The sequence below is a fragment of the Semicossyphus pulcher genome, unplaced genomic scaffold (assembly GCF_022749685.1).
Source record: "Semicossyphus pulcher isolate SPU_LCO1_2020_fin unplaced genomic scaffold, fSemPul1.0.p SCAF_14, whole genome shotgun sequence".
In the NCBI taxonomy this organism is placed as follows: Eukaryota; Metazoa; Chordata; class Actinopteri; order Labriformes; family Labridae; genus Semicossyphus; species Semicossyphus pulcher.
In genome coordinates, this window is record NW_027211648.1 from 15,440,605 (window position 1) to 15,464,175 (window position 23,571).

General features: G+C 43.3%; 2 protein-coding genes across 2 annotated transcripts in view; one reads left to right on the forward strand and one right to left on the reverse strand.

The window, feature by feature from the left end:
• The window catches only part of ltk (leukocyte receptor tyrosine kinase), a 46,751-nt gene extending 38,570 nt beyond the window's left edge, over positions 1-8,181 (forward strand). Inside the window, exons 20-29 of the mRNA XM_069661804.1 lie at positions 1,188-1,374; positions 1,462-1,552; positions 2,064-2,128; positions 3,379-3,508; positions 3,604-3,701; positions 3,872-3,964; positions 4,219-4,320; positions 6,569-6,703; positions 6,966-7,056; positions 7,150-8,181. Of these exons, the coding sequence (XP_069517905.1) occupies positions 1,188-1,374; positions 1,462-1,552; positions 2,064-2,128; positions 3,379-3,508; positions 3,604-3,701; positions 3,872-3,964; positions 4,219-4,320; positions 6,569-6,703; positions 6,966-7,056; positions 7,150-8,178 (2,021 nt within the window). The 3' untranslated portion in view covers positions 8,179-8,181. The remainder of the gene's footprint in view (positions 1-1,187; positions 1,375-1,461; positions 1,553-2,063; positions 2,129-3,378; positions 3,509-3,603; positions 3,702-3,871; positions 3,965-4,218; positions 4,321-6,568; positions 6,704-6,965; positions 7,057-7,149) is intronic.
• A 2,749-nt stretch (positions 8,182-10,930) lies between these two features.
• On the reverse strand, positions 10,931-23,012 carry itpka (inositol-trisphosphate 3-kinase A). Its single transcript, XM_069661912.1, has 7 exons — positions 22,339-23,012; positions 17,328-17,424; positions 16,735-16,948; positions 15,137-15,341; positions 13,486-13,587; positions 12,946-13,017; positions 10,931-11,797 (listed from the first exon to the last, which is right to left on the reverse strand). The coding sequence occupies exons 1-7, from the start codon at positions 22,753-22,755 to the stop codon at positions 11,525-11,527; spliced, it is 1,380 nt and encodes a 459-aa protein (XP_069518013.1). The 5' UTR covers positions 22,756-23,012; the 3' UTR covers positions 10,931-11,524.
• Between the last annotated feature and the right edge of the window lie 559 nt (positions 23,013-23,571).

The window sequence follows — 23,571 nt, forward strand, 5'->3', positions numbered from 1 at the left end:
GGACACTGTACTCGTGTAACTACCACACAAAGTGCAAACTAAACTGACTCCTATGCGCCACATAATCGTGAAAACCTCCTTCTATAAAAAGATCTACTCATTGTGACTTCTTCACTAACTGCATTGTGTGTAATTGTGTGACTGTATAAGTGAATAAATCAAGTACTAAAACAAAAACATGACATTTGTGCGCTTTCGTACGTGTTGGAGGAAAAAAACACACCGGCACACACAATTCAGGTTAATGGTGTCTCTTCACCTGAGATCTCCCCCATGCAGGGAGGTAGTCTGTTCCCTGGGCGCCCCATCTCCTCCTCCTCGTCCTCCTCCTCCTCTTCCCTTCCTCCTCAACCCACTCCCCATCCCAACCTCCCCCTTTGAGTCACTAGCACCTGCACCGGGCGATGGCTCGACGGCACCTCTTACCTGCACGCAACACCCCCCTCCCTGGCAGACTACCAACCTGCATCGGGGACGTGGGCTGCCTCCACGGCGGGTGAGTCCAAACTCACTGGCACAGACAGAGTAGGAGCAGTAACCAAGGAGAGGACATCCCACATGCAAGTGTTTGCGTGTCGTCTTAAAGGAGAACTCCACAGATTTTCCCAGAACAAAGTGTGTTTACTGACGTCAGGGAGTTCTCAAGGCTTTTGTGGCTCCAGCGAGAGTTGTGCAAGTTCTGATTGCCTCAAGTGATGTCATTTGAATCAGCTTGCAAGTTTAAAACTGAAAAAAAATGTGGGTGTCACTGTGGACTTAAAAAGAAGTGATCTTACCAGACCTCTTTAGCCATCTTCTTGTCTGTGCTTGAGGCTGGCAACCCCAGGCTACATTTGCCGCTACTAGCATAACTTCCCTGTACTTCTGACCCAACTGTCAGCGATCGAGTTGCATTGTTCCATCATTTCTTGGAGTTCTCATTTAAGAAAACAATTAGCCAACTTTTTACAGGCAGTCTGATTTTTTTTTACATGTTTTCCCACTGAAGAATACTGATTTTAAATCGCCCAGAGAGATGTGGCGTGACCCCTCCTTGTGGAACTGCTCCTACAGTTAGCAGATGGTCAGGAGGTTGCTTCTAAAACATGCAAAGCAAAGTGTGGGGTCTAGTTAGCGTTATGATTAAAAAATCTTTTAACTTTGAAGTAAAAACAGCTTGTCTCTGTCCTGTCTCTTTGTCTTGTCAGTGTGGTACCGCAGGAAGAACGACCTGCACGCAGTGAGGGGGCGTCTGCAGAGTCCAGAGTACAAGCTGAGCAAGATCCGCTCGTCCACCATCATGACGGACTACAACCCCAACTACTGCTTTGCAGGGAAGGCCGCGTCGCTCAATGAACTGAAGGAAGTGCCACGCAAGAACATCACGCTTCTCCGGTACCGCACACAGGGACACAATGTTGGAGTCAGTTTGAGGTTCTGATGATGTTTTCACTACAATTGTTGTTTTTTTGTTTGTCTCAGGGCTCTCGGCCATGGTGCGTTTGGTGAAGTGTATGAAGGACAAGTTCTGGGAATGAGCGCTGATAACAATCCCATGCAGGTGGCCATAAAGGTCAGATCGCCCTCTGTGAGGCACATAAAGAAGATTTTCACTTTAATGTCAGATGATGACACCTCACACGGAGTTACATTAATCATATATGATCAACTGAGCAACCTCTCACAGGGGTGCCTTTACGTCCTCGATCTAAAGGTCGCACACACAAAGATTGGCTTTTGTAAGACATTCAGAGAACGATTATGTTATGTACTTACCACCTTATATGAAAAAGAAATGGGGTGGCTTGTGCAATAAGTCTGTATCATGCAGGATCACACATTGCATAAGCGCCGTGACTGCACAAAATGATAGATCACTGTGAGAGAGAAGAATGTGAACATTTTCAGACAATGCCCTCAGATAACTTGTCAAGAATCCACAGTGTAGAAAGCAAAGAGCTGAGTGAGCTCTGCATGGGTTTGCCTGCTTCTCAATGGTCTGCTGATTAGCTCTAATGATGTCTTTCCTCTTGACTGAGGCGCACACACCTCAAACGGCCTTTCTGTTTCTTTCTGCCCCACAGACTCTCCCAGAAATCTGCTCAGAACAGGATGAAATGGATTTCCTGATGGAGGCGCTGATTATGAGGTGCAGCTGTTCTCTTCGCTGTGATCATCACACACGGCACTGGCTGCTTTGTCGTTTTAGTTCACACCTTGATTCAGCCAATACATTCTTGTTATAGATCCTCTTGTAGGCATGTGAGGCAGCAGTGTGCTCAGTGAATCAGATCTTTGTTTTTTAGCTTAACATGTTGCTCAGAGTTAGAGGAGAAAACAGCTGGAGCCAGAAACTGAGTACAAATCAAACCACTATAATATATTGTATTACACCAAGTAGCCTATCGTATAATTCAGCTAAATATAACAGACGCAAATTAGTCACAGACAATCATGTCTGAAGGGATGTGCTTTGATCTCAGTAAAATAACTACAATACAGATTACAACTTAATTGTAGTTTATGACCTGTGTAATGTTAATTTGTAAGTACAAGTAATTGGTCTCCCTCCCGAACATCTGTTGGGCTTTTATTAAGACTTCATTAGGATCAAAGAAGAATTCCTAATTCAGATTGGAGAAGAGTTTAAGCCCCTGCAAATCGTATCTTATCTTATGTACAGAACTTAATGAGCGACAATACTATGAGGACAATCATCACTAAAACACTGATCTGTGCTGACACTTTTGTCCTTGTGCACATTTATCAACATTTATTGTTTGTAAAATTCCACAAATTTCAGGGATGAATCTGACAATATTTGCAGTGTCTCTTACTGAAATGGTTCCCAAAGTGGATATCAAATGTCAAAATTTTATTCTTTTTTTTTTGTATGTTTTTTTTATTCTCTACATAATGAAAAAAACAACATTTAGTCTACATTAAAGGGGGGGTATTATGCTAATTTCAAGCTTCATATTTCACTCTGTGATACCTGTGGAGTAGCTTCATACACACAAAGTGCAGCGTGCAGAAAAAACTGTGTGAAACCTGGCGTTCACAGCAGCCTGCAGACTGAGCTGAGAAGTCTGGAGATTATTCCAACACACTTTTACCTACAGATCTGAAACTTCACCCACGTTTAGTCTGGACATCCAACATTGTAACCTTATATATATGACTTACGGTATGCACCTGGCGCTTGCTTGTTTGTGTTGTTGTGTGGTCGTTGCAGGGACTTAATTCTCTAACATAGTGACTTTGTCATGTCCTTTCTTGTCCGCTCAGTTGTATAAAGTATTTAAATACAGTCACTTAATACACAAACACACCGCACAATTTACATGATAAACACATGTGCAGAACTAAAACAAGTGTCTTTACCGTTTGTCTGTGCAGCAAGTTCAGCCATGACAACATCGTGCGCTGCATCGGCGTCAGTCTGAACATCCTGCCTCGTTTCATCCTGCTGGAGCTGATGACTGGAGGAGACTTAAAGAGCTTCCTGAGACAGAACAGGCCACGAGCTGTACGTCTGCACCACATTTGTGTGTTTGTTTTAGCCGTGTGTGTGTGTGTGTGTGTGTGTGTGTTGTGCACTAAATTGAGCTTTGCTGTGTTCAGGGCCAGACTTCTTGCCTCACCACGCGGGAGCTGCTGCGGATGGCCAGAGACATCGCCTTCGGGTGTCGCTACCTGGAGGAGAACCACTTCATACACAGGTCTCATATTCACGCCTAGTTACTACTGCTGAGAGTCTTATGTAAATACAAACTGAACTCATCTTAGCTTCAGTTTTGTGTGTTTAAACAATGATGGATTAAATATGGTGGCTTAGAGAGTTTAGTGCAATCATGAGGCTGCATTTCATATCAGATCTTGTGTCTTTCAGAGACATTGCTGCGAGAAACTGCCTGCTTACTTGCCCTGGACCAGACAGAGTGGCCAAAATTGGAGACTTCGGCATGGCACGAGACATATACAGGTCCGTACACTGCGAATGCATCATCACACCAGTAGTCCAAATGGAAAAGCACACAAGATGACTCATGATTATCCTCCTCTAGCAAGACCTGAGGTGGTGAATGGGGAACCATTTGGAAAGCAGTTTTATTGTCCTCCACAGGGCCGGATTGTAAATTTACTCTCAGAGTTTATCTCTGTCTGGTGTTTACCTTCTCGTCTATTCTGATGATAGACAGACATTCGTAAAACAGGTTGTTTTTTTCTTTTCCTCAGAGCTAGCTATTACAGGAAAGGCGGTCGTGCAATGCTGCCGGTCAAATGGATGCCTCCGGAGGCCTTCATGGAGGGAATCTTCACCTGCAAGACTGATACATGGTATGAATACTAAGTATGAACAACGCGGCCCCAAAGTAAGAATCCTTAAAGAGGAACTGTGGACTCTTTCCTTTGCTTTCAGTTTGAGGGTATCTTACTTTGACACAAATTGTAGGTCTTAGATCACTAATGAATATCCAGTGTTTGTGCAGCTGCCACTCCACATACAGTACATTACTCACACATGCTTAGAAGCAGCGTGCATATGTAAATCTGGACAATAAACACCAGATGTTGTACAGAAAATTGGAAAACACATTTGCCTTGAAAATCATTTGTCATGTGTAACTTTGCCAAAGAGCCAAAGCGTCTCTCTAGGGTGACGACAAGTATCCCAGCAGCTATTAGCAGTAGCTAATTCCAATGTGGTCAGCAACACAAGCTGGAGACGTTTTCACAAAACGTTTTTATTCCTGAACGAAACCAGACAGACCTGTGGAGATCTCATCTTCTACAGAGCAGAATCTCAATGAAACATCTTTAAAGACAAAACAGCATCTGTGCACAAGACGCGACACCAACTGAGCAACAAAGCCCTTTTCCTGTGAGCTCAAGTGCAGTTCAGTACAGTTGGAAAAGAGACAGGTCCAAACCACCTCCCATGCCCAAAGAAGTACATTTAACGTGAGCCAAACACCATCAAATCTTTACCTTTGAAGACCTAATGACCTGTGAAATTCTGAATGTATAATCCTTTTATGTGTCCACTGTGGATTGATACAGCTGTCCTTAAAACTCAGAGTCAAACGTGGTTGTGGTTTATGTAGAGCATGGGTGGGCAACCCTGCTCCTGGAGGGCTACCTTCCTGCATGTTTTAGGTTTCTCCGCACTCTAACACACCTGATTCGAATGTTTCGCTCGTTACCGATCCCCTGAGACGCTTGGTTGATAACGAGCAGATCATTCAAATCAGGTGTGTTAGAGTGCAGAGAAACCTAAAACATGCAGGAAGGTAGCCCTCCAGGAGCAGGGTTGGCCACCCCTGATGTAGAGGGTCAGACCACAGAAGTACACTTAAACCCCAAAGAGGCACACAAGAGTCCTGGCTCGTGTGGCTCTCTTTCCGGTCACTAAGACCCAAACCCTGTGTGGGAAAAGGATTCTCAAATTTAGCAAAACTGTAGAATTGATTTTAATTGAATTGAATTGTTTTTTTGTTTTTTGGCCTTAGCCTTTATTAGATAGGGAAGTGGATAGAGTCAGAAATGTGAGATGTGGGGGATGACATGCAGCAAAGAGCCGAGGATCTGAGTCAGACCCAGGGCTGAACATGCCGGGTGTGTAGCCGACGGTTAGTGATAAATGACTTCCAGTCAAGACTTCCTTTTACGCGTGCTGCATTGTTTACAGAAAGAGAACCCGTTTTTCTTGTGATTGACTTCAATTATTCTTACCTTTGCCATCATGATGCAGATTAGTAAAAAGTAAAAATGAAGCTTATTCAGGTCTGTCCGTTTGTTGAACGGAGGTCGGATCAATAATTTCTGATGCATTAGAGGAATCCGGGAAATCTGAACGGCTTTCGTGACACAGCGTCAGGGAATTTATCTCAAGTTACATCTAGAACAGTTTGTTAGCTGTTAGCATGCAGATGTCTGTTTATAGAGATAGCCGCTGTTGGGAGCCTGGATGTCATTACGGTGCATTACGTTCCGCCTGCTTTTGCTCTCCACACGGACCGTTATTCCTGCATACGCCGCAGCATGCTGATACGTGATTGGTCAATATTACTCGGACTACAAGCGTAGCACAAACAGAAACCAAAACACTTGCCATCCCTAAAATCGATGTCCCTGCCTACAGATTCTACATTTCTATGTAGAATCTGTAAATAGAGATTACAAGCAATATAATTAACTAAAAAAAATGTTGCTTTCTGTTAATATTCTATAAAGAAACCTTCTGGCAGTCCTTTTAGGTCTTTGGAACACACGCTACTTTGCAGAACAGTGTAATTGCTGCCGGGACTGGAACTGGGAAAAATGACTGTAGACAGAAGAAACCACTCTAAAGACCGCCTGGGAGGTTTGCAGTTGGATGCAAATCAGTTAAAAGCCTTTTCTAATCCAACTCCGGCTTTCAGCCAGTGTGTGATTACATCTACATATGGGTGAAGTTTTCTTTGGAGGAAATAGTTACTGTTGACTCTGGTATCCCCAGACTGAGGAAGATGGGAACGGGCAAGGTTCAGTATGTGATCCACATGAGAGAGTGAACTCAGTGGTTGAGCTTTCTCTCCCCCTGCAGGTCGTTCGGGGTGCTGCTGTGGGAGATCTTCTCTCTGGGGTACATGCCATATCCCTGCAAAACCAACCAGGAGGTGCTGGAGTTTGTGACCAGCGGAGGCAGGATGGATCCTCCGAAGAGCTGCCCGGGGCCTGTGTGAGTACTGAGAGAGAGAGGAGCCTAGATATGATATGATAAGTAATCAGGGATTGTAGCGTCACGTGAGATGATAGTTTGTGCACCACATACCCTCACACACAGACTTATTTTTCATCATAAATCTTTATAGATAATGGCGCTTGATCTGCTTTTTCAACCACTTTAGATGTATTGAACTTTTTGATGCTTCATTTACAAGATAAATTGTAAACATGAAGCTTGAATAATAAATATTAAACTTGTGTCTGTCTCGATGTAGCTATCGCATCATGACTCAGTGTTGGCAGCACTGTCCCGAGCACCGACCCAACTTCTCTTCTATCCTGGAGAGAATTAACTACTGCTCTCAGGTATGCTCTGTCTGTAGCGATATAAAAATGCTGTTAGTGTTATATACATTTTATGTTTATTCACTCTAATTTTCATGTCTTTTTCTTCATCAGGACCCCGATGTGATCAACACGCCCCTGCCAGTAGAATACGGCCCCACCTCAGAGGACGACGGTGGTCTAATAATCCGTCCCTCCGATCACATCTCCTCCAGCCTTACTCCTCTCCTGGTGTCCCATCCTGTCTCCCAGGATTCCTCCCCCCAGCTCGGTCTTTCCTCTCTGGGCCTGGGTTCCACTCCTCTTCCCCCACAGCCCACCAAACCCCGTCTCCTCCTCCAGAGAACCCAGCCTGTCCACCATGAGGTGACGTCATGTCGCGAGGCTCTGGAGCCATCCTGGGCTGAACCTGTCCCCGCCCCTGCTTTGTCAGCAGCAGGCGCGTGCGCAGGAAGCCACTGGCTCCACTCCGAGCCTCCTCATCACCGGCCCTGCTCCAGGAACAGCTCCAACTCTGGGAGCCAGAGGCTGAAGAACAAGACGAAGAACCTGTGGAACCCCACGTACGGCTCCTGGGTTTTGGAAAACTTCAGGGGGAAGAAAACGCTTTCTCACACTCAGTCCATGCCGCTCTCTGGCTCCTCTCCCAGCACCTCCAACACCTGCAGCACGACCTTTGAGAGCAACGAAGCCGGGTGCGACAGCCCTTCAAGCCTCTGCACTTCCTCAACTCCATCCCCTTCCTGCCAGGCTCCAGCTGCCCCCAGCACGTCCTCCCATAAGACACCAGCAGGGGGCAGCACAAAGGCTGGTATGGACCTGGCTAAGCTCCAGAGTTTCCCTTGTGGCAACGTCAACTACGCCTACGACGAGCAGAACTACGAGGCAGAGAGCCTGCCCCTGGTTATGCCCAAAGCCCCAGAAACCAACACCAGCTCGGCCCCCAGTGTCTCCTCCGGGAGCAGCCTGGGACTGGCGTTAGGCCTCCACGCCTCCTCATCCTGTATGCCCAAGCTGCTGCTGAAGCGCCACGCCAGCTACGGACATGAAGATGTGAGGAGACACACCAAAGCTGAGAAACCAACACGCGACCGAGACTCAGGTTTTTCTCTGTCTGAAGACCTCAGCGTCACCCCCATCTAAGAAACCACCAGGGACTTTAATTACTTTAAATGAAATCTCAGCTGGGGCCCCTTTTCTCACAACCTGAGACCAGAGCTCTGGATTTCTGTAACAGGAAGTACGACCACGAGGGCTCCCACCAGAGTCTGAGAGACACAACATCAACTTATTAGAGTTCCTGGAATGCTGGAAAACACACTTAAACACTCACATGCCACACACACACTCCTCTGCACTGTGACACAGAGAGACAACACTGGACTCAGAGCTCTGTTCTGGGCATCTCTTACACTGGTAGCTGAACACTGAAGCTGAAACACAGGCATTGGTTGCCATAAGAAACTGCTGTAGTTGGACTTTTCTACCTTTTTGTTTTTTCATGAAAGCTTTGGCAGAATGTTTTGTTGCATCATAGTGAAGAATTTGTTGGAGTTTGTAGTAGTCAGTGTACAGTGCGACCAGAACAAGCCGACAGATATTGAGCCATCGGGAAGAGAATCTCAAAGCAGATTTTTGAATATTATATGTTTAAATTTCAGAAAGGCTGTGGAGCTAACATTTTAATTTTATGCATTCTTGAGGTACTCACGGTTCGGCCTGGTAAACGCCCGGGATCCATTCACCCTACATAATGTGAAAACCGATATGCCTAATATACTGCAATAACAGGTATTTACAGTTTTACTTTATCCATTCAGTCTTGACCTTTGCAACAACAACAAAAAAATTTGAGGTCCACTTTCTTGTGTTCTTCAAAATCTTTCAAATCTTCCTTAACGGTTTAATCTCGAAGATTTCAGTTGTGTTCTCTTTTTGGCGGCACCTTTGGCGATATGTGGTAATTGCGGGAGGACCAGACGTCTAAGGTTGGCTCCCTTTGTTACGGTTGTAACTCTTGATTTTCCTCGCTGACGGACGCTTTCCTGATTTTTGTTTGCCTTCATCAGAGCGTCCAATTTGTTTCTTTTTCTTTGGTTTTTCACTTATTGTTGAAGTTGTATCTGTAGTCATCGATCTTTCTTTGTTTGTTCAGCCATAGTAGATTACTGTTTTCACTTGCAGAGAGTGGAAAGCAGCCGCTTAGCTCCGCCTACCCTCTCTGGCAGACCAACCACTGCTGGGTGATGGAAAACGCGTCGCTAACTGGGCGCCGCTTGTGATTTTTTCCGCGAATGTCGCCACCCAGCCCCTAATACTGTATATGCAAAGGCTTTCATCAGTGGGCCATAGGCTCAATCACCATTGTGTTACCTCACTCTGTGATAGAGAGTGACTTACGGGACATTTATTTAAATGAAAATCTTAAACATTATTACTTTAACAGCTGGTAGATAGTATTCACTATGGGCTCTCAGGCATGTGATAAAAAACATTTGTTAACATGAGGAGATCATAAACACTGTTTCTTTTCAACTATGGCTTTGGATGCGACAAATCTTTCTCTGGTCATCCCCTGACTCCTGGTCAATGACTCTGACCCCTGCCCCGTCAGTGCTTCTGGTTTTGGTCTAATGTTCACACAGTCACTGCTGGTTTCCTGGAAACATTGAAGACAAAACTTCAGGAAATTCAAGAATGTATCCACTGAAAACCATTTATATCTGGTTTGTTTATTATTATTGGTGAGCTTTAAGGACGCTAGATGACAGATTGTTTACTGTTGTCAGAGCCAACCCAGCTGTTAAGTTAACAGCCCAAGTTAAGGGCGTCTGCTTGTAGATTCAAATAAAAAAAAAAGACAGGAAATCTATTTTCTCTGATTCTCTGCATGAAAGTGTTTTTCCCCAAAAAACCTGTTCTTTTGAGGTTTTATTTTAAGAGCTGACTCATTCGATTCCTGTCTGGATGTTCTGTAAATAAGTGGACCTTGGGCTGAGTTTATTTTTGCCAAACTACAAAGATCTCGATTTGGCTCTGCATATTATTCTATAATCCTGACTCTCTTTCCTGATGACTCAATATTTACCTGGACTATCGGAGGTCTCGTGAAGCTTGTAGACTTTGCTGATGACCGTGCAGCTGTGAAAATATTTTGCTATTTTTGTACTCACCTTCAAACACTGGACTAACCCATTGCATTTGTAGCTCTTTTATTTGTATTCCTTTATGTTGATGATGGATTTGTATTTGTAGTTGATCACTGCCATTTGATACCTCTACGCTGCACCTGCTCATGCAGTGCTGGTAGTTCCTATGTTTACTCAGCAGGGGGAGGTATTCAGCTTTGATACAGCAAACGGGCTGCTGAAGATATCTCAGTTTAAACCGTCAAGATTCAATTTATAGTCAGTATTTATGTTTTCATGTTATTCTTATTTAGTCAGTTTGGTAGAGATGTGTTTTTATTTTGATCTTAAACGTGTTACTAGTTATTTTTTAATGTGTTGAATGAATGGTTACATTATAGGGTTTTCCTTCTGTTTCATGCTCGGGCCTGCTGATGTCCCAAAAAGACTCCTATAGTTTTGTAAAGTGATTTGTGCCACTATTGATTTATTTCGTTTACAGAGAAACATCTCTCACTGTATTTTCCTTTTTGGGCCTGTTGCATTTTATTTCACTCACTGAAAAGTTTTTCTGCATTCTTTATGTAGCCGAGGATGTCATACGCCTCAACCAAAAATGCACTCTATGCAATATACTGTCTGTCACACATTCATCTAACCTAACTGTGCCCTAAATAAAACATATATATTGATCTTATGTGTGTGATCAGTTCAGAGTCTTGTCCCAACGGTACAGAGTGAACTAACAAATTAAGATACAACAGTGATTATTTAAATAACATTTTTCCCCTTTTTAATTCCATATACATTTTCATTCATTTCATATGTCGACCAAAACCAAAGAATGTTCCATAACAAACAGCGCAGCATCATTATCCAACACATTTTGTAACAGCACATGAAATTAAAATCTTTAAAAGGTAATTTTTTAAGTTTAAATAAAAGTTTGATTACAGGAATAAAATCAGAGAAAGAATCTAAATTGTTTCATACAATAAAAGAGAGTTTGTCAGATCAGTAGCAGATAACATTAGGATCATTGTACAGTTTGCAGCACTGTTTTAACTTACTCTCTTTGTTTGAATTCATCATCTTTACTTCACATGTAACATCCCTGAAAGTGAAATCCCTACACTTTCACTTCTGTTAATCTCGTAGGAAGTTGAGTTAGTGTCAGTTTATTTGCTCAATCGTTCTGTAACTAGTGACAAATTCTTCTCTCTGCTCAGTGTCCATCTCGTCTTTTCTGTCAGTGGCTTCACAAAGCACTTCTTGACCTACACTGAACGCTCTTTCTGAAACCTCTCTGTGATGTCCATTAAAATAGTTTGAGTTCCCTTTACCCGTGTAAAAGTCAAAGGTCACTGACCCTCTGTTTCTGTAGTTTGATTCTTTTCTTTGGTCACAGAGCAGAAGGTTTCTCCAGCGGTCCCTTCACTGCAGACAGACTTCAGTGTTTGGAGGAGGTTTTCCAGCCCCCACAGGTAGCCGTCCTCCCGGTTGCCCTCCTGCCAGGGAATGTCATGGTTCAGCGTCTGGCCCTCTGGTAACGCTGTGGTCTTTCCAAAGTCAATAATCCAGACCTGGGCATTGCCCGTGTGGTCATGGATAAAGAGCAGAGAGCTGCCAATGACCTGCGGCAAACAAGAAGGGTTTTATATTAGCTTTCTGTCTCTGCCCTCTGCTTTTATTCAGACATCAATATACCTTTACACCCGGGGGTCATAGAGTATCTCAACTGTTTGGAAAAACAGGGCCATATATTGAGTAAGCTGTAAGTGCAAACAGCACGCTTTGTGACTGAGACTTTGAAAACTAATTAGAAAGCAAACAAAGGTCTATACAGTTTTGCTGAAGGGATAAATGGTCAAACATTTTAGCTAAAAAAAATAAACCTTTTATATACCTAAAAGTATGGGATTACTCTTTGTAGTCGTGAGCTACGGTAAAAAGTTCAAACTGATGAAAACGGGTGGAGTAGTTAGCTTAGAAAAAAAGCATTGTTGAAAAGTTAATCAAATAGCTAATATATAAAACAAACATAAAACTACAGAGGCCCTGAAGTCCCATAAGTAATATTTTTTTATCGTCTGTGCACACAATAATTAGCATGCGTCATTATGTTGCCAGTAGTGTGCTAAGTTACTTGCGTGAATACTGTTTATAATGTATTGTTATTGGCGTTACGCTGGGACTGGCATTTTGTGTGTAACATGAGCGCCCTCTGCTGGAGACCCGGCAGACATGCAGGATGCGCCCCATGTTTTGATATGTAATAAGCTCTGCTAAAATACATTAAAATAGGTTTGTTCCCTGGGTTAAAGTGCTTTTTATCCATGTGGTATGTTTGAGAAAATCTCTGAAATCAATATCAAACACTTTAGTGATGATATTGATTTGCTATAGAGTCATTTCAGCTCACAGAGTTATGAGGCTTTGCTAGCTAAATCGTGAAAAGTTAAAGGAGCTAGCTTAGTCAAAAGTAGGCTAATAATATACAGTGCAATGGATAAAGAGTTGACCATCCACCTTAACATTGAATCGTATTAAACCATTATTAAAGGCTTACAATATCATTATTTTTAGGATAAATAATGTTATAGTTTAAGGGAATAGTTTGAAGAGTAAATGATGAAGCGTCACCAGATCTCATCCTAGCTAAACACCTGTTGGAGGTGTGTATGTAAGTAAAAGAATATCATTTTGAAAATGTTACAACCCTCATGTAGATTTCAGCTGAAACACTTTAGGCGCTGTACGTTTGTTTTTTCTCAGTCATCACCTCATGTTGTCTGAAGAAGTCTGATGTCTTCAGGGCCTGCTGGATGTCCGTCAGTCTGCTCAGGTAAGACTTCTGTGAAACATGAACAGTGATGAGCGTCTCCAAAGTACTAACACTGACGCCTGTTATTTAATGCCAGATATGTTTTAATCTGAAACATCAATTAGAAGCCACAGACGTAACAGGGTGTAGACGGAGTTTATACTCGGGAACCTTTTGCTATAATAGAAAACTCAAAGAGCGTAACAGTGTGAATATTGACTTTCTGCAGTTCAAACACTTCAGGGCTGTTTTCTTACAACATTAAACAGGCCCCAACCTTTTTCAAACTGTGTCTGCAAAATTATTTACATTTGTCCAAACACTGAACACGGATGTGCGAGCTTACACAGCCGCTCTGTTAGTTTATGTAGTCTTACAGGTAATGCCTGCGGGATTGATGTGTGTATATTCACACAGTCAAGTATGTTTTGTGCGTCCTCACCGACATACATTAATAAACTGCACACGTGTGTGTATATTTAGCTGATTTCCACTTACTATAGTGTCCACGTCGCCTCCGACAAAGTCTCTGAACACCTGGATGACATCTTGCCTCGATCGGGTTTTCTTGAAGTCAGTTCTGCACGTGCCGTCACATTTCTAAAAGAGAAGAAAGGCCCAGAATAAGCAGAGTTTACAGTGAGCAGACATTTATCATGACAAAAAATTGAATTCATGTATTTTGTGATTTTGTGAACGCAATGAGCTGTAAACAAAACATATATGTTGCGAATGTTTCTCCCTTTCAGACACAACGTAGTTTGAGCTGCGATCGCTGCTTGGTTCGGGGCATATCACAGAATGCTGCGCACAATATTCAACCAGCAAAATGCAATTTAAGCGAGGTGCAAGCCTTCAGTGATAATATGTTTCAGAGCGCTGTGTTGCTTTTGTCTTTATGTGTCCTAAAGGGCCTTAAGCTACATTTTAGAGCTAAAAAGTGAACTCCAAATACATGAAAGTGCACTGCCTCACTTATGGTGCATATGGTTTTTCCCTGCCTCACTTGGTGCAATCATCCGCTCCGATGGTTTCTCACACCATTGCTATGCGGACAATACCCAGCTCTTCCTGTCATTCCCACCAGACGACACTACAGTCTCGGCACGTATCTCGTCATGCCTTGCCGATATCTCTAAATGGATGAAAGAACATCGCCTTCAGCTCAACCTATCCAAGACTGAGCTCCTTGTCATCCCAGCCAGTCCCTCTATGCAACCACAGATCAATATCCAGCTTGGACAAACTAAACTCATACCCACTAAGTCTGCCCGGAACCTGGGCGTCACAACTGATGACCAGCTAACCTTTAAGGTTCATGCGGCCTGGACTGCTCGGTCACGTGGATTTGCCCTGTACAACATCAGGTAGATCAGCCTGGCACAGGCTCTCGTGATATCGCGCATCAATTACTGCAACTCCCTACTGGCGGGCCTTCCTGCATGCACATTCAAACCTCTGCAGAGAACGCAGCAGCGCGACTGGTCTTCAATCAACACAAAACGGCACACGTCACTCCACTGTTCATATCCCTCCAGTGGCTCCCAGTCGCCGCTCGCATCAAATTCAAAACCCTGTTGCTCGCTTACAACTGACTTTGCTAATTCATAGTGAATGCATAAGCAAGCAGTTGAGCCATCAGATCTGCAATTGACAGACACCAATTTTTGAATTGTTTGTTGATTTATTGATTTATTGATAACTGCAATGCTGCAAAGAGGATTTCAACTGATGGATCAAACTGTAACAGTGCAGCGTTTTCTTTTACAATAAGCTGAGAGAAGCTGAAAGCTCCACAGAGCTGAAGAGAACCGCAGTGTGTGGGTTTGTCTTTTCAAGTGGTCCTTTTGTATATTACAGACATTCATTTGGCCCATTGTTTATATAAAAGTATTTAGTTTAGCAGCTTTAATTCATCCAGCGGGGCTTTTCTAAAAACCACTGCTTCGCAGCATGAGCTGTTTTTCCATTCACATTATTCACTGCATGGATGCTGCTCGTTTTTCCTGCTCTATTAAACCTGCAGGTTTTGACAACTGGTCCAAACGTTACTGCAGAAATCATTTTAAGCTGCTTTTTCCACAGCTACAAACTACAACTGTGCTGGTATTTTGATGAGAGTATCTGCATGTCATGCCGCCCCCTCTACCTTGATCCCTTCTATCCTGAAGCCCAGCGTGTTGGTGGAGCTCATGCTCTCCCTCCACTGCATGTAGCGAGGTTTGGTGACTCCTCTTTGGGAATGCTCCTGAGGAGTCGGCCCGTCGCTGTCCACCTCCACCATTTTCCTGTACAGGTCCTCCCTCGGCTTGGGTCGCTCCCGCGCCCGGACCAGCTCCTCCTCCAGGTACGTCCTGAAACAGACCGACACATAAGAAGACCTTCAGGGGCCGGAGCGGCATGTTTACAGACTGTTTCAAAGTGTTCTCTGTACATGGAGTAAATAATGTTGAAGGGTTGTTTACTTTGAGTTTTAGTTTACTTTAGGTAATTTGTTGTTGACTTTGAACTGATAGTTATAAAAGCAAGATACTGACAAAAAACACTCTTTGGAAGCAAATATCAATTTCTACGGTGGCCAACAAGGCCAATTGCTCCAAACCTGCAGGGGGCGCTAAGTGCAGCTGGAATTTGGTGAAACATATTTTATGCAGAAAATAATATATGACTGCATATATAAATGTTTTCTCGCATATGTTTTTGAACTAGCAGACCATTTCTCCTGAAGGAAATCTCTTGGACCTTTTTGCCCTTGTCAGCCACCGTACATGGGTTTTGAAACCAATATAGAAATAAATTACAAAGGACTTTAAGCAACAGAAACCGCCTCTCACTTTTGATCTCCACTCTTGCAGAACAGATAAATGATGCATTTAAACAACCTTACTGACCCCCACAGCTGAGAGCAGCCTGCTGTGCGACTATTAAGTTCTGCCGCCGCACAGCACATTCATCGTTTTCATACCGGAGTCAGTTACATGCAAACAGATTTAAATTTCAGTTTCAGTTTGAGAGTGTGCACTTCCTCTCTGAGCAAGAAGAGGGAAGCTGAGAGGAGACTCCAGCGCTGTGTGTGAGATTGTGTGTGTGTGTGTGCTAGTCTAAGTTAGCGGTTTTGCAGCTTTGTGGTTGAGAGTGTTTTTGACATAGGGGAGTCTCCAGGGACACCCTGAGTGTGTGTGTGTGTGTGTGTGTAGTCTCAGAAATACAAACAGTCAGACACTTAGTAGACAAATTAAATGTTTGTTTTCAGTTGTTTCTGTCATGTGTGTCGATGTATGTTAAGTGTTCCTGTGTGTCGGTTTCTGTGTGTGCGCGTGTGTGTGCTTTTTGAACCGGAAGTAAAGCTCTCCTCAGAGTGTTGAAGGTCTGCTCCTGTGCATGCAGCAACATGTGCATGTAAACATTCATGTGTGCATTGATGCATGTATATGTTTATGCATTTACGTTGGCCTGCATTCGTGCATGTGTGTGTGTAGGCGTGTGTGTGTGTATGTTTGTGAACATGATAGAGTGAGGCACCCCGCCCGCTGTGGCAGGAAGCCAAGCATGTGGCCTGCAGTTACAACAGGTGTTCCCTTGTAGAGCACAAACACTGCAGGCATCAAGCACTGCACGTCTCATTAAGACCTTCAGAAAAAACATAAATTTAACTACAAGAAATTGTTGCTTAAATGTGGCTTTTAGTTTCGCACACACAAACTTTTTGACACAGTGACACGTATATATAGAACTATAGATCCTTACCTTACTCCCATTTTACAGTCCATGACATTGGGGAGGTCAAAGGTCGCCAGCAGGTCGGTCATATGCAGGAAAGACTCTCCATCTTTTTCCACGACGCCGTGGTAACCGGGCACAAACGAGAGCAGAGCGTCCTCCCTCAGCTTCTCAAAACACTGCACCTCATTTTCAGAGAACTTCTTCAGGATGGTGCCCTCGTCTGCCGCTTTGAAGTTCCCTGAGGCGAGAGAAAGACCCGCACTTTAGATTCACAAACAGGAAGAGGGAAAGGACGCACGCCCTCAAATTGTTTCTATGTGTGGGAATTCATTGGCACATTTGGGCGTGCGTCTTTAAAGCTGGAAATGATTTTTTACGGTGAGAGGTAGCTTTACTGAGCTGATTCTTTTGTCTGTTCGAGGGAAGCGTTTTAAAGGAAGACAACTTCAATCATTCATGACAGCAAGCCTTTTAACTCTGCCTGACCTCGCGCCCTCTCTTTTTCCTCTCGCTCAAAGCTGCCAGAAAAGTGAAAAAGCCTTGTGTCAAAGGCTGCACATCTAGCAAAACAAGACATCATGGAATATAAAAAGCATCATGACAACAACAGGCCGTACCTTTGTGCCCGGCCAGCTGAACCCAGCTCAATTTCCTCCTCTGCGTCGCGCTGAAGGGCCAGTGGACGATCGTCTTTAACTTCCACCACGGCTTGCTCTGAAGGAAACAAACACAAGACACACATTTTAATGCTTTAATGCTTTCGGGGTTTATCTGCATGCACATCTGATAACAAGAAGAGACTTGGTCAACTCGTCATCAGCAGTTTTAAATCTGATGTCAGGCTTTGTTTTCCACTGCGTGAAACCTGCAATCTGGGTCAGTTAAAATGCCACGACTGTGGAAACTCGTATCTGCGCTGAACATCTCTATTCAGCATCTGCAGCCCGGTGTGGTGGGCCGGCTCAGTCCAAATCTACAACAATAACTCACACAGAGGCTCTGCGTGTGGATGGTGTTTTGATTTCACACTTGTTAAAACACGCATAATTCGTCGTCTCTGTTCAAACTGCCACATTTTGAGGGAGAAACTGAAGCCAAATAATCACATGTGACGCTGCCTTTGCTGCTATCCTCTCAACTCCCACTCACATTTCAGCGATGTCTGAATTTCTTGGAGTCACATGACTGTTTGAAACACATAAATGTGTCCTGGACAAAGCCAGGGAAAATGATGACTGACATGTGAATTATCTTCTCTTGGCAGAGATGTTTACTTTTGTGCACGGCTGTTTGTTTAAGGACTCTCCTCCTACTGCCGTCACTTTCTCTGTCTGTCACTTTGCACACACACACACACACACACGCACGCACGCAGAAAACACAGTAACAGCTTGCATATTTCACAGAGACACTGAAGTGTTCACACTTGAAGGGAACTGCTTGTTTTATTCGCTCCTAGAAATCCGACTTAGATAAAACACTTAAACACGGAGAGGATTATATTTCTACACAATCATCTTCAGATTAATTATAAGGAGAACAAACTCCAGGTGTTGGAGAAGAGGAGAAGCTTCGGAGAGGTCATTGAGTTATGTGTTGTGATTGAAACAGGAAATGAAACAGGGACTCAGATGTCAGTGAAACGCTTGAGCGTCTCCTCAGTAACAGCAGAGCTCTGCGGCAGACAGGCAGCTCTCTGGTAAATGTCAGGGGATTCACTTCACTTAATGTGCCGCTACTTGTTTACTGATAATATCACATGTGAAGGTGTTCGACTTCCACAAACAGGCTTTAACTTTGCGGCTTGTCCTTTAATGCACACAGATAATAAAGTGAGCCTCTTACTTGTGGCTGCATTTTGATTTAAATAAAGTCTGGTATCATGTGCTTTAAAGTCTTCTCCGTTGACACAGAGCGAATGGACACTCTGAACGTAAACATAAAGACCCTGCAGCTCTCTGCATGTTTACATTTTACACACAGTCTGACTTTGACGCTTCAGGTTAAGCTCACGACTCAACCCGGGTCAGCCTTGAGGACAGAAATGACAGGAGCTTGTACTGATAACACTCTTAGATAACAGGTCTGCTTACTGTTACGTTCAAGTAAGCACAGTGCATCAAAAGATGTTCAAATATGTTGGAGGAAGTATTCAGATCTTTAACTTTAATAAAAATGCACATTAAAGCTCCTGTGAGGAACTTTCGGTTGATTTTGGCGCCCCCTGTGGACAAAGCCGTACCTCTTATCTCTTTGCTGATTTTGCCCTGTACATGCTGAAGTGGTGTTTTTTAACAAAAAATCTCATCCTGCTTTCTTTAACAGTCATATGTATCACTCACTTTAAATGTTTGCCCTGGAAAACGTCAACAAAGGAAGTGTGCAGTTAACAGCTTCGTCTGACACCTACCCCCCGCCAGCAGTTTCAGGCATTAAAAATAACTGTAGAAATAATCAAGCTTGTTGCTGATGTTCTGGCATGCTTTTCTAGGTCATATAGAGTTATCACACTTAATTTCAGTTTGTTTCATAACCATCAAAAAAGTCCTCACAGGAGCTTTAATGCTACCAATGATTATTTTCACGATTGAATCGTCTGCAGATAAATTCCACGATTAATGTTGATTGTCGAGTCTATAAAATGTCTTGATCACACTATCCTGGGATGTCTTCAAATAGTTTTCTTTCTCAGTCCAAATCCAAAAACTCTTTATGAACTCTCATAAATGAACAAAAAGCACCAAATTCTAAAACCAGCTAATATTTGCTTTTTTGGCTGGAAAATTGACTAAATCGATGAGTAAAATAGTTGCTATTTGATTTTCTTTCAATCGACTAATCAACTAATTTCTTTCAATCGACTAATCGATTAATCGTTGCAGCTCTAGTGACAATTCTACAAAGTAAAAGTGTTAAATTAAAGTAAAAGCCCTACATTATCAGAGTACAATCATCAGCAAAGTACGCTTGAACTATCGAAGTAAAAGTACTCGTTCAGCTTAAGTATGACTTGACTCATATACTGGTACATAATTTAGATTAGATGTTGTACTAATGCATCTGTTCTTAAGTAGCCTGCAGGCTTGATTGGTCTGGGTGGAGCTATTGTACTTCTACTGTGTAAACCTTACAGTCCAGTGGGTCCCAGCCTTGAGATCTGGCCATGGTAGATTTACAAGCAACACCTTTATCAATCAATAAGAGATCAAAGACTAAAAAAGAACTCTGCAGCACAAATTTGCATCATTTTTTTTTTCTAATCTTCCAATCCAACCTTTCTACATTATTTTAACTCGTTAAACGATCTACAACACAGTGGGGTTTTCTTTATCCAAAAAGTTTGTGAAAAGCCGGTTTGATTCTTGCTTTGATAAACTGGATTGTATCATACTTTTCAAAGTAAAATCTGAGTTTTAAAAGTACCTTGTAATTTGTTAAAGTAACAGTGAAGAATAAAGTATATCTTTCCCTCTGAATGTGGTGAAGCCAAAGTAAAAAGTGTCAGGAACAGTGTCTTGTACTGCTACGGTAGTTCCTTTCCAACCGCGGCTTATCACAAAGACACACGGCCCGTGTGAGGGAATAAAGTTTTGATTACTCAATAAATAAAAAGCTATTTCTGGGATTAGCCTAATGTTTGCTTTCTGGATTGTTTTGTTAAATACGTTCTGCTCGATCAGACACACCTTTCTTTATAACACTGGGCCTGTGTGTGCGTGCGTGTGTGTGTGTGATAAGCCATAAGCATCGCTGCAGACATATGACTCAAATTCAGCGATTTCTGTTCTGAGCAGAACATCTCTGTGACGGGTGACTCACTCGTCCAGGTGTTGTTGGCCAAACATCGCAACCGATGCCTTCAATGTAAATGTGTTCTGTCACCTCGAGGCGCTAATCCAAACCACTGCAACATGATTATACGACCGATGAGCGTGTTGTCTCCTCTTCTGTTTAAGAGCAGTTTGCTGAATCTGTTTTAAAGATGCATTCAAATGTCAACTAAGAGACGTGTGTTTCTGACTTCCTGAAGTGCTTCTTTCTTAAATGTCAAAGGCCACGGCCTGAATTAGCTCCTGACCACAAAAACACACGATTACACAATAACATGTTGGCCTGTGCTGTGTGTGTGTGTTTGTATGGGCTGATGTGTGGGCTGATGTGTGGGCTGATGTGTGGGCTGATGTGTGGGCTGAGGGGGCAGAAAAAGGGCCCATTTTCAGAGGTGACAACAAATTTCCATTCAAATCATGATGCCTTCAAGGACCCGATAAAGAGCGAGAGTTGACTTTTTAAATTGGGGAAGCCTTCCCATGACTGGAAAATATCCTGCACCCTCACACACACACAGGCTTAATGGACAATGTGTATTCAGTGTGTTTAAAGGAAGCCGACAGCTACAGGCCTTGTATGGAGAAGGCAGAGAGAAAGCACACACACACACAATGAAAGAATGTCTGAAAGTGAAGACCAAAAGCAGATTACACTGTTAACAACAGAAAACAAGAGGTGACTCACTCAACTTCCCCACAAATCACATGCAGACACAATGATCCAGCGAAACATATGTTGCGTTCAAATGCACATGCACACTCTCAGAGTTTTTAGTGTGCGCATGTTAATGCTAAATAAGTCGTGTTAAGCTTTATCAACGAAGAATGTCGAAGGCAAACAGATTTCCTCCCTCAGCGTTCAATGACCTGAAGGCTGATCCTTCCATACCAGTATGTGCTGAAGGAGTGACGCGCCATGTTAAAGGTCGAGAATTACGCTGCTAAAACACAGAATGTAACAACTTGTTGGGGTGACATTAAACATGCAAAAGATGCATTTTAAATATGATTAATGTGGTTAACATGTGCATGATTTATTAGCTCACCAGCCTCTGAAACAAGCCACAGACGCGGCGAGGAAAACTAAATGAGCTGCAGCTTTTAGCAGCTTCTTCTTGTTGGTTTAAGTTCATGCATCAAAGATTTACCTGCACTCTCTCTGCAGCTAATCCTGCCATCTAAAGGAGCTCCAATCTTTCCTTTTAAATGATCTTAAACAAGAGAACGCATACAAAACAACAGATTCAACAAGGTAAAAGTGGCTGCTCTCCCGTGGCAATTCATAGCTGCAGAACTCCCTTGTACGACGTGTTTATGGGCCTTGAGAAACAAACTTTGAACACTGCTTGTTTGCCTCCTTTCTGTCAGAGATCCCAGAGGTCCTCTGTGAGGAAGTAGAGCAGTTTGCTGACTGCTGTTTGTGTGCTGCTGTGCTTCACTGTTTCTTGTTTTCTAAACATCAGCTCTTTTCTGTAACCGGAGAACTATAGGGGATGCGGATTTGAAAAGACACACAGGAGGTCATAGATGACTATTTGAAATGTTTCTGTACAAGGATACTACATGTGGGCAGACTTTAGCTGATTTATTCATGTATTATATAACAGTAGATAATATATACAGTGTTTGGATTATTTTAAACAATCTGCACTGGAAAATACAATAAACTACATGAAATGTTGTGCTTATAAACACCTGGAAAACCTGCAACTAACCCCTGAAACCTCCACATATGCAGCCACATGAAAAGACCATTTAAAGTCTGCACTACATGATTAACCCTGTACAGTCTCCTCACCTCTCCAGTGTCCACCAGAGGCTCTAACGTGACGATGCCTTTGCTTTTGCTCTCGTTGTCACTCAGTAAGTCATCCTCAGACTCCACAACGGAGGACCCTGTGGAGGAGATGGAGGAGTTGGACAGTTTCCTGCGCAGGGGTCCGACCACCGGATCCTCCCAGTCCTCCTGCTGTATCTCTCGGGAGCAGCCGCCCCCCTCCGGGGTGATGGTGACCTGCGGTACCCGGCGAGCATCCATCACAGTCGGCGCTCCGGCTGCAGAAGACGTTGTGATCTGAGCGGCTGTCTGGGCGAGATCATCGCAGATCTGGGAGGACTTCCCGGCTGTTCTTCGCTCTGCACGCGACCCCTCCGTGAGTGGAGTCCCAGAAAGCCCGAAGTCCTTTGAGGTCTTTCTCCTGCCCTCTTTGGGCATTGGAGATCCGTCGCGAGAGCGCACGAGGAGAGGCGCAAAGCCGACTAGAATAAGCCTTAAAATCTGGTCATTTCACTTTGAGAACCGCAGTGTAAGTTCTAAGTCTTCAGTCGATCCTCTGCAGGACTTCCTTGTTGTTTGTTGTGCGAGTTTACACTCATTAAAAAGCCTTCGCCAGCCTCTCTGCTCTCTGAGCACTGTTGGAAAGGGGAACCCCTCTCAGGAGATGGCGTGGCTCGCGCTTCTACGCGGTTTACACACGCGCGCGCCGGCGCACTCCTTCATACAACTGTACAAGTTTATCTTCCGCATTGACTCTCGCGCTTCCTGACTGAAAACATGAACCAGCTGACGGGTTCAGTTTTAAACAGTTAAATAATTTCTTTTGTCCCCCACAATAATCTACGACACTTGCAAGACCATAAACTAAACGGTTACAACGATACCAGTATAAATCCAAATAAACGCTTCAAATAGTGCTGAGTTTAATCAAAATAGTATAATTTCAAATTAAAAATGTACCAGGTGTAGAAAGTGAAAGAAATGTCAGATTTCGGATATGAGACTTACAAATGTTTTATCCCTGATACACTGTGTGCGGAATTTCAAAATAAAAGTTGAATGTTTAAATATCATCCTGTTTGAGTGAGATCTGGAGGCATCCAGGCGGTGGCGCTCCTGTGCAGCTTTACCAGTGACTGCTCTTTATCTCTTGACAAGAAACAGGCAGTGTAGAGGAGAGAAGTTGTGAAACTTAATGATGAAAAACAAAAAACACAGGTACAGACATGGTGGTGACTTAGCATTTGAAAGCAA

What these genes read in the sequence shown, in the direction of transcription:
- itpka (XM_069661912.1), bottom strand. Translation starts at nt 22,755, where the DNA reads ATGCCCAAAGAGGGCAGGAGAAAGACCTCAAAGGACTTCGGGCTTTCT. An exon ending in TCAGGATAGAAGGGATCAAG is followed by an intron (nt 13,588 to 15,136) that starts GTAGAGGGGGCG and finishes CTTCTCTTTTAG; the next exon opens with AAATGTGACGGCACGTGCAG. An exon ending in ACTTCTTCAGACAACATGAG is followed by an intron (nt 11,798 to 12,945) that starts GTGATGACTGAG and finishes TGTTTGCCGCAG; the next exon opens with GTCATTGGCAGCTCTCTGCT.